The sequence below is a fragment of the Cebus imitator genome, unplaced genomic scaffold (genome assembly GCF_001604975.1).
Source record: "Cebus imitator isolate Cc_AM_T3 unplaced genomic scaffold, Cebus_imitator-1.0 Scaffold36, whole genome shotgun sequence".
NCBI classification, from domain to species: Eukaryota; Metazoa; Chordata; class Mammalia; order Primates; family Cebidae; genus Cebus; species Cebus imitator.
The window spans coordinates 5,706,862-5,717,056 of NW_016107351.1; the positions used below are offsets into that span (position 1 = coordinate 5,706,862).

General features: G+C 58.3%; 1 protein-coding gene across 13 annotated transcripts in view; it reads right to left on the reverse strand.

Annotated features, from left to right (window-relative positions):
• The window catches only part of SEPTIN9 (septin 9), a 211,982-nt gene that overhangs the window by 4,449 nt on the left and 197,338 nt on the right, over positions 1-10,195 (reverse strand). For all 13 annotated transcript variants that reach the window (XM_017525026.2, XM_017525028.2, XM_017525027.2 and 10 more), the window contains 6 exons: positions 8,262-8,390; positions 7,423-7,504; positions 6,885-7,022; positions 4,928-5,045; positions 3,075-3,170; positions 2,715-2,811 (listed from right to left, as the gene is read on the reverse strand). In XM_017525026.2, the coding sequence (XP_017380515.1) occupies positions 2,715-2,811; positions 3,075-3,170; positions 4,928-5,045; positions 6,885-7,022; positions 7,423-7,504; positions 8,262-8,390 (660 nt within the window). The remainder of the gene's footprint in view (positions 1-2,714; positions 2,812-3,074; positions 3,171-4,927; positions 5,046-6,884; positions 7,023-7,422; positions 7,505-8,261; positions 8,391-10,195) is intronic.

Genomic DNA, 10,195 nt, shown 5'->3' on the forward strand with positions numbered 1-10,195 from the left:
ATGTATATGTATATATACACACTATGGTTTTTACTTGGCAGGCCAGCAGGCAGGGCCGGGGCCTCCACATTGCCCCCTCCGCCCTCAAGTGCTCTTGGTTCTACGCCAGTTGCCTTTGCCTGGGCCCTTCCCCCCCACCATGGCCTGCGCAGGGCAGTGTCCACATGAGGACCTCCTGCAGATGGACAGACAGAACTCTCATCTAACTCTGAGGGCAGCGGGAGCCGGCAGGAAGAACGGAGCTCTCAAGCTGAGTTGGAGTGTGTGGTTGCTGCTCCCTGGCTTGGGCAAGTTACTCTCATTCCCTCAGTTTCCTCATCCATAAAATGGGGATAATAACATCACCTACTTCTCAGGGACATAAGATTCATGGCGTGATTAATTACACCCCACGCTTCTATTGACAATACTTGGGGTGGTTTCTAAGGATGGGAAAGATGCCCTTCACCAAGTGGGAAGCAAGAACAAGCCAGGGCCCTTACTAGCCAAGCGTCAGGTCAGCTGTGAACTCAGGTGGCCCCGATATAAAAACCCGTCCGTGTTAAAGGCACATTTCCAGGGTCCTCATATAAGGCTGCTGAAATATGGGCCCCACCACCTCACAACTGTCCTGACAGGTTCCAGACTGTTCCTCAACTGAAGCCAGTGGCGCTCCACAAGGCACAGGTCAGAGAGCTGCAGGGACCCCAGCCTCGTGCATTTCCAGACAGTTTCAGGCACCGGCCGCCTGCAATACTCAATGTTGGCCACCAGGGTGCAGCAGAAGCACGCCCATAGCAAAGCCATCGGCGCCTCCCAGGCCCATCTACTCCAGGCTCTCCTAACCCTGCCTTTCATAAAAAGGTTCCTAAACAGCAAGAATTCTTTGGGCAGATGGGAAGAGAGGAAATGCAGGTGGAGGGGCCAAGGGGACACAAGCCAGCCTGACACCACAGGTGGATACTGGTAAACACCCAAGCTGCACCCAGCTGGGCAGCTCCCTCAGGGTGGGCCTGGCAGGGGTGGTGGCAGGGGAGGAGGGCAGACGGGGAATGGCTCCTGTGCCTCTCCACACCCGCCTCCAGGCACGAACTCCCATCTCCAGGGAGTCTGGTGCAGGGCTGGAGCTGTGCATTCTAGGGCCGCCTCCCGTTCTAGGTCCCTTGGAAAGTTTTCTGCTCACTGCTCCTCTTGAACCTCTCCTCTGCAAGGAGGGTTGGTGTGGGGATCTCCAGGCATAAATGAGATGACCCATGTCAAGTGAGCATTGCAGGAGCATTCGACGCCTCCTGGTAACTGTCATTATGACCATTTGCTTAGAGCAACAGCTTCCTGAAAAGCTCTAATGGCCTTTGGGACAGTCTGTCAACTCAGTACAATCTTGGCACACTGCACCCACGTTGTGGATGATGAAAACTGAGGCCCTGGAACACTAAGAGACTTCTGCTTCCTGCTCTACTGGGCCTTTCAGTCACGTGCTTTCCCAGAACAAAGTGGCTTTTCCTGCTCCGTTTCCCTCTGCACCTTCCCCTCTTCCATTCTAATGAGAAAGGAAGGGACAGAGAGAGGAAAAGGAAGGAAACGTTCAGGCCCATCCCTCCTGGGGTGCCACTACCAGGACTGGGTTGAACTGTGGCCTCCCAGGGGCTCCCGTCATTCAAAGATATGGTCAAGGTCCAGGCTTTGGTACCCATGACTGTGACCTTACTTGGAAACGGTCTTTCTTTAAAGATTAATTAAGCATCTCCAGATGGGATCATCCACTTAGGGGAGGCCCTAAGCCCAAAGACAGGCATCCTTAGAACAAGGAGGAAAGAGGCCAGGCACGGTCGCTCACACCTGTAATCCCAGCACTTTGGGTAGTCCAGGTGGGTGCATGACCTGAGGTCAGGAGTTTGAGACCAGTCTGACCAACATGGCGAAACCCCGTCTCTACTAAAAAGGCAAAAATTAGTCAGATGTGGTGGCGCATGCCAGTAATCCCAGCTACTTGGGAGGCTGAGGTAGGAGAATCACTTGAACTGGGAGGTGGAGTTTGCAGTGAGCCAAGATCACACCACTGCACTCCAGGCCTGGGTAACACAGCAAGACCCCATCTCAAAAAAAAAAAAAAAAAAAAAGAGGACGGAGGGAGGGAGGGGACACAGACACAGGGAAAAAGGCCCTGTGACAATGGGGCAGAGATTACAGTGTGTGATGCCTTTACAAGACAACGCTGACTTCGAAGAGCCACCAGAAGGAGGAAGGCACGGAAGAGGTTGGTCCTCAGGCCTTCTGGCCTCTAGAACCGTGAGAATATGTTTGTGTTGTTTTAATCCCTCCAGTTTGCATGCTAATTGGTTACAACAGCACATTCTGGAAACTTCAGCAGGGCGAAGGTCCGAGGGTCCATCTGGCTCACAGAGCCACAGCCCACACGTTTTCTAGACCCAGAAAGGTTGGTGATTTGTCTGGGGCCACACAGGTGCCTGTGAAAGAGCCTGCACCAGGACCTAGAACTTGGGGGGTCCCCATCCTAGCTCCCGTCTCCCAGAGTCTTTCCCTGCGCCGGGGCAGATCTGGAGTGGAGGCACCTGCACAAGCCACTCGCCCGCTCCCTGTCCTATGGGTTGGGTGGGGACAAGGAGACCCCCCCTCACTGGGTGGGGCAATGTAGTGGCCCAGGCGCGGCCCACGGGCTCCAGGCCAGCAGAAGAGACCGCGGAAGAGACCACGGAAGAGAGCGTGGCAAGTACCTTCGATGGTGCCCCACTTGGTCTTCCTCCCGAGGATCCTCTTGCCGTTGACCTGGTACTCGTGGTCACTGCCCACCACAGCGAACGGAATCATCTCCTAGGGAACAGGGGGACGGTGCTGGTTACGTACGTGCGGGAAGGCCATTCCCTCCCCTGGGCCCCTGGGAGGAGCTGCCCTGAGACTAGGGTCCCCCAAACACGAGACCCTCAGCCTGAGAGCAGTGGGTAGGGACACCTGGGCTCATGTCCTCTGGCTCGAGGATATATCTCATGGCTGAAGGTCCCTCAAAACCCCACCCACCACCCCTTTCAGCAGAATTGGGAGTCTCCCAGGAACAGCCTCCTGGTGGATCTACTCACCCGGAACTTCTCGTTCACCAGCCGGTCCTCCGAATCCTCATCAAATTCCTTCTGGGGGTACACGTCGATGCCGTTGGACAGCAGGTCTGCGGTGATCTGGGAGAAGGAGGGAGAGAGATTGGCACATCCCTGTGGCAAGCTCCGCCCACCCACCGGTGTTTGCCACCGCATGACCTCCACACGATGAGCTGCCCCAGGCTCAGGGTCAAGGGCAGACTCTGGGGGGCTGTGACCCCAGTCACCTCCAATTCATGTGCCTCCTTGTGAGAGGAGGGGCAGCTGCAGGTGCACCTGCTGCCCTGAGCAACAGTGCAGCTCCCCTAGGGCTTTGGGTCATTGTCCTAAGTACTTCCTGCCCCTCTTCTCACCAAGAGAATGCTCAGGGTTGCTGAGACCTCCCCTCCTGAAACCCTTCCTAAAAAACCCCCATCCCAGCCCCCAATTCCAGCAGGGGCCCCTCCTACAGCCCAGCCAGCCCCTGCCTGCAGTAGCCTCTCAGCTCCCGCCAGCAGCTCGACACAGGTATGTGCAGTGGAAACATCCCGGTGAACAGCCGCCTGCCCGCCCAGGCACAGACCAAAGCCCACATGTGGCTTCCGGCAGACACACCACTTTGTGGGCACTGTCCTCCCTGGTGCATGCTGGGAAAGTCCCTGGTGTCTGGCCCCAGGCTGGAGAAGATTAGAGGCCCACCCACACCCACTGAGCAGATGCCGTGCTGGAACCCAGGCACTTTGCTTTCATTTTTAAAGGTTCCCCAGGTGGCTCCAATGTGCTGCGCTGTCAGGAGGAAGAGGTCCAGGGCACACCCTCTTGCTTGGACGCCCCTCCCCACCCCACAGCAGGAGCCTGGGACCCTGACGGAAAAGAAAGCAGCAGAGACCATCCCTCTTGCAACTTCTTTTTTTTTTTTAGATGGAGTCTCACTCTGTCGCCCAGACTGGAGTGCAGTGGTGCAATCTCAGCTCACTGCAGCCTCTGCCTCCTGGGTTCAAGTGATTCTCCCACCTCAGCCTCCCAAGTAGCTAGGATAACAGGGGTGTGCCACCATGCCCAGCTAATATTTTTGTATTTTTAGTAGAGACGGGGTTTCACCATGTTGGCCAGGTTGGTCTTGAACTCCTGACCTCAAATGATCTGCCCACCTCGGCCTCCCAAAGTGCTGGGATTATAGGCATGAGCCACCGCATCCAGCTCAACCTCTCTTCCATCTCATAAAAACGCGGCAAGGCGGGGTGAGGTGATTCATGCCTGTAATCCCAGCACTTTGGGAGGCTGAGGCAGGAGGACCTCTTGAGCCCAAGGGTTAGAGCCCAGCCTGGGCAACAGGGCAAAACCTCGTCTCTACTACAAATACAAAAATTAGCCAGGCGTGGTGGCGTGCACCTGTAATCCCAGCTACCCAGGGGACTGAGCCTGGGAGGTGGAGGCTGCCTGAGCCATGATTGTGCCACTGCACTACAACCTGGACAACCGAGCAAGACCCTTTCTCAAAAACAACAGCAACAACAAACGAACAAAAACCAAAAAGGCAAAAAAGCAAGGCGGGCCACGTCTCACAGCCTCACTCCCCGGAAGAGAGATACACCATCCGCCTGACCTAGGCCTTCTCCAAAACCCCCCTCAGAGACTGCTGGAGAACGGGCCCTCCCATGAAGCTGCTTTTGAGACATGGGGGAGTTAGAGAGGCCACCCAGGCCAGGGCCCACCAGGCCAACCACGCGCTGGGAAGAGTGGCCAGTGGTGCTGTCCCCACCGACCACGTGACTCCCCTAGACTGGGCGGCTGCTGCCAGGCCTGCAGCTTGTCCAGGCTGCCCCGAAGGGCTGGGACGGGTGGAGACGGAGCCCTACCCGCTGTTTGAAGTGGACCCGCTCCTCCAGGGTGAGTGTGTCGGCCTTGGCGATGACCGGGACGATGTTGACCACCTTGCTCAGGCGTTTCATAAACTCGATGTCCAGGGGCCTGAGGCTGAAGCAGAAGGATGTGCGTGTGACCCAGTGTGGGGAAGAGAGGGGGCGCCCACCTCCCAGCGGCGTCGAGGCGCCCAGGTGCTGGCTCGGGGCTCACGGGGGTCCCTGCTGGCAAGGATGAGGCCCTGGGCCAAGCTGGCCACCCTGTGAGTGTGGGCAGATGAAGGACAAGGGCGTGTCCCAGACACAGGTGACACCACTGTGCAGGGCAGGTGGGCCAGGGCCAGCTCCGAGCACCCTCATCCATGAGTTCCGGGGTCCTAACGACACCCACATGTGTCCACACAGAAGGGCCGCCATTGGCTTAGTGGCCGTCCTGCTGTGAGGCTTTGGCTGGAAGGCGAGAGGCAAGAGAAACAGAAGCTTGCACCAGCGGGCGGCACCCCTGCACCAGCGGGCGGCTCCCTTTGCCTGCTTGGCCCCAGGAAACCTGCGGTCTGATGTGGAGAAAGGTGTAGGTGGCAGGGGCTGGCAGGGCCCTTGAACCGGGCACCATCTTCTCCAGTTCTAGAGCAGAGCTTTTCCCACAGTGAGAAAACGTCAGTCTCAGACATGGCTGGGGAGAATCCGGCTCCAGACAGAAGATGAAGCAGAGATGGCCAAGGGCCGCCCCTGCCCCATGGGACTGGGTGCCTCAGGCGGGACGAGGCAAGGTGCCCAGCTGGGGTCCCAGCCAAAGGGTCAAAGCTGGGGAGTGGCAAGAGTGTCTGAGACTGCCCGCCCGCCCACCTTTGGCTTGCCCAGCTGGCGTCAGGAGGGGCTTCTGCCTCCTGCCATCGGCCTCAGCTGAGGTGAAGCTTGGAGCAGCTGGAAAAGCTGCCACAGGACCCCAGATGAGCCGTGCCACCCTGGAGGGCAGACGTTCAGTTCCGGAGAGGCCTGTGGGCGGCAAGCTGGTCCCTGCCCCTGAATGGACTCCTGCTGGCCGACAAGGGATGATGCCAGAGGATGGGCTCGAAAATTCGGGCTTGGGTTTCCCCGCAGAGACTCTGGCTGAGGCTTGCTGCCCACCAGCCAGGCTCCTTCCTGCACCTAGTGCCCACAGAGTATGGGTTTCCCCCATGCCCTGGCATCCTCCGCCCAGGGATGCGCGTCTGGGCCAGCCAGACTCAGGCTACAGCGCCAGCAGGTGTGAAGGACCCTCTCCACCTGCCCACGCCGGCAAGCCACCCACGGCTGCCTCCACCAGCTGCTCCTGCTGGCCCTCGTCCACCTCCCCCCAGCCCTGACTCAGGGTGGGCCGCAGGTGTCTGGCAGAGGGTGCACAGAGAGCCAAGGACAGAGGGTCTGTGAGGCCACCAAGAGTCCACCTGCCAGGGTGCACGCAGCCTCCCGGCCTTGCAGACTTCTGGAGTGACATCAGGTGCAGACAGAGCCAGCAGGAGGAAAGGGCTCTCACCATGGCCACCTGCACCAACAGCAGCCCCCGTCCAGCCCTGGAAGGGGCCAACACTGATCTCTGTGCTTCCCGTGAAAGAACACGCAAAACCCTCTGAGGGGTCCCGTGAGGCAGGGCCGGGACGTGAAAGTCAGGTCAGGGCAAACAGTGCTGGCTGGTGGCTCCCACTCTACCTGCCAGAGCCCAGCCTGAGAAGGTAGGACAGACCACCAGGCTCCAGAACAGCCCAGCCTGACCCTCAGCTCCCCACACGCAGCTGCGGCGGGGACTGGGCAGGACACGGCGTAGGGGTCGGAGGCTTTGGAGGTGCAGACCCGGCACACCCCAGCTTGCCTCTCTGTGCCCAGCAGCAGGACAGACAGCACCGTCCGGCAGTCCCAGGGGACAGAGGGAACCCAGGGCCCCCAGCACGAGGACACCGACAGCGCAGGGACGTACGAGTGGCCGGTGGCGGGGATGAAGTAGAGGCAGCAGTGGACGCGGGTGTCCGGGATGCGCTTCTTGCGGTTGATGTTGACCTCCTCCTGCAGGTACTTCTCATACTGGTCGTTGATGAACTTCATGATGGGCTGCCAGCTGCATGGGGACGGGCGATGAGTCAGCGAGCACATGGGACGCCCTCCCCAGGCAGGTCGCGCATTCCCAGCACGCACAGCCCAACACCCCACTTTCCAGTTCATGCCCTGGGAGGTCCGGCTTGCTGAGCAGAGACACCACAGCCTTATCCTCGGGCTCCCAAACCAGCCTCCCCGGGCTGGCCTCAGGAGGTGAGCTGGAGACAGCAAGACTCCCCAGGTAATTCTGCTTTGGTCCAGAATTTTCGAGCCCCTGAGATGTGTGACTTTAGCAGCACATCAGGCCCCAGGAGGTGGGCCCTGCACGCCTCTGGGCCAGGGAGCCCCCCAGGGCTGACTCTGGGTGGGGTCCAGGGAGCCCTGAAGCTCCTGCTAGTGCTCTTTCCCCGGAGGGGCCTCACCAGTTCTCGTTGTTGATGTGGTCCCCAAACCCTGGTGTGTCAATCACCGTCAGCTTCATCCGGACACCCTTCTCCTCAATATCTGCACAGAGCCATGCACGCAGAGTCAGAGGGGAGATGGAGAACCCTCATAGACACCCCATGCCTGACTGACCCCGGGTGGGCGGCGACGGCAACCACGGAGACATCGGGAAATTAATGGCCTTCCTCAGCCAACTCGGGCACAGGCTGGTAACAGCTCCCTGGGTGCCAGTTGCCTGTGACTTTGGTGGAAAATTCATTTGCCTACAGGGTGCTCAGTGTGATGGGACCCACAGGGGTGGGGGACACTGACTCCTCACAGCCAGAGCCCCAGAACCAACATGCTGGGGATAGTGCACAACAAGTCCCTGCCTTGGGGACCTGGGACTGCCTGACTCGGGCACCCTCATACAACACTCGTGTTTCAGGAAGGCAGGGGGATCCTGTACCCCCAGCCTGCCCCCTGCTACTGACTCTGGGTGATAGACTTGACCCCCTACGCTGTGCTCCAGGAAGGCAGGGACATCCTGCAGCCTCCGCCCATTCCTAGCCACTGACTGTCCATGATGGAATTGACTCCCGTCCCATGCTCCAGGAAGGTAGGGACATCCCACACCACCCTGCACCCCAGCCTGCCCCTGGTGACTGACCGTGTGTGATGGAATTGACCCCCTACCCCTGTGCTCCAGGAAGGCAGAGGGGTCCTGCACTCCCAGCCTGCCCCCCAACCATTGACCATGCGTGATGGACTTAACCCCCCAACCTGTGTTCCAGGAAGGCAGGGGCATCCTGCACCCAGCCCGCCCCCAGCCACTGACCATGTGTGATGGATTTGATCTCGATGGTTTTAGGGATTCGCTCCTCCGAGGTGGGCTGCACCGACTTCCGGCTGATTTTGGATTTGAAGAGGGTGTTGATTAAGGTGGATTTACCCAAGCCGCTCTGCCCTGGGGAGAGGATGGGAGGCTGGTCAAGGACCTCTCCGGAGAGGTCCAGTAGGGTCTGCACGTGGTACCCCTCCCACTCAGGTACGAGGCTCTCCAGCCTGAGATTCAGCCGTGCCCCTCTGCCAGGCAGCGTCCAGGGACTTCACCCTTGAGCCAGTTGTCCAGTGACTGTTAAATCTACACAGCCAGGCTCTGGTGCCAGCATAACCCTGGCAGGTGAGCCGGGCCTGGCAGAATTGGCATCTCTTGTGCCCCTTGTGCTTTTGGGGCAGGAGGTCTCCTGGAGGCTCAGATTTCAGACAGGACAGATGCCAGCTTATGAAGGAACCCAGGGCTGCCTGGGTGCACCGGGTGGCTGGGATTTCTGCAGTTCACCAGGTTGGTTGGAACCATAGCCCAGGGCAGCCTCAGGTGTTCAAACTTCTCCTCCCTGATCTGCCGGGGCCTGGGCGAGCCAGCTGACCTCACCACGGCTCAGCTTCCTGATCTGCAAAATGGGATAAACAATCCTTTCCCCCATGGAGCTGGTGTAAGCATCAGGCAGGCTCGTGCATGTCACGTGGGGTCTGTGGGGACCATGTGCGAGGGAGTGCTGGCCTGCAGGGCAGTGCAGCTCAAGGGATAGCACCTGTGTGTGCAGACAGCCAGTCCACAAGTGACCGAGACAAACGAGGATGAGGAAGTGGCATTCACATGCAACGCAACACACACAACTCACCACAAACATACCTCTCACACATACCTCACACACAACTCTCACAACACACACGACTCGCACATAACACGCACACCCCTCCAGACTCAGAGCCCCATTGCTTTACCCTGCACAGAGCTGCCTTTGGCTATGCTAGCAAGCACACAACAAAACGCCCCAGGCCAGGTGCAGTGGCTCACGCCTGTAGACCCAGCACTCCGGGAGGCCAAGGCAGGAGGACTGCTTGAGCCCAGGAGTTCAAGACTAGCCTGGGCAACATAGCGAGACCCCATCTCTACAGAAAAATGTAAAAATTAGCTGGGTGTAGTGATGAGCACCTATAGTTCCAGCGACACAGGAGGCTGAAGTGGGAGAATTGCTTGAGCCCGGAAGTGCAGGGCTGCAGCGAGCTAGGATCATTGTCACTCCAGAGTAACAGAGTGAGACCCATTCTCTTAAAAAACAAAAACTGGCTGGGCACCACCCACACCTATGATCCCAGCACTTTGGGAGGCCAAGGAGGGTGGATCACTTGAGGTCAGGAGTTCGAGACTAGCCTGGCCAACATGGTGAAACCCCATCTCTACCAAAAAATACAATAATTAGCCAGGCATGGTGGCGCGTACCTGAGGCATGAGAATCACTTGAACCTGGGAGGTGGAGGTTGCAGTGAGCCAAGATCATGCCACTGCCTGGGCAACAGTGAGACCCTGTCTCATAAAAACAAAACACAACAGAAAACAAAAAACACCCTAAATTACACTGATGTTCCGACTTTGAACACCTTTCAGGGAAGCGTGTGGGCTCCCGGGAGGATAGAGGCCGCTGCTGGGAATCCCCGGCTGAACTGTTCAGTGGCCTGAGGACAGACATTCCTCACCCATCTCTCTCTTTGCACCAGATCTGTGTCCTGGCCAAGCTCAGGTCAGGAGTTATGTCAACATTCCAGCCACAACACCTTAGTCCTAGGAGATGCCACTGGAATACTTTAAGGTGTATCCCTTTATCACTGTTACTTTTTCATCACCATCGCCAGCACCAGCACCACCATCATCCCATACCCTCATCACTGTCACCACCATCACCATCACTGCTACCATCACCCCCTTAA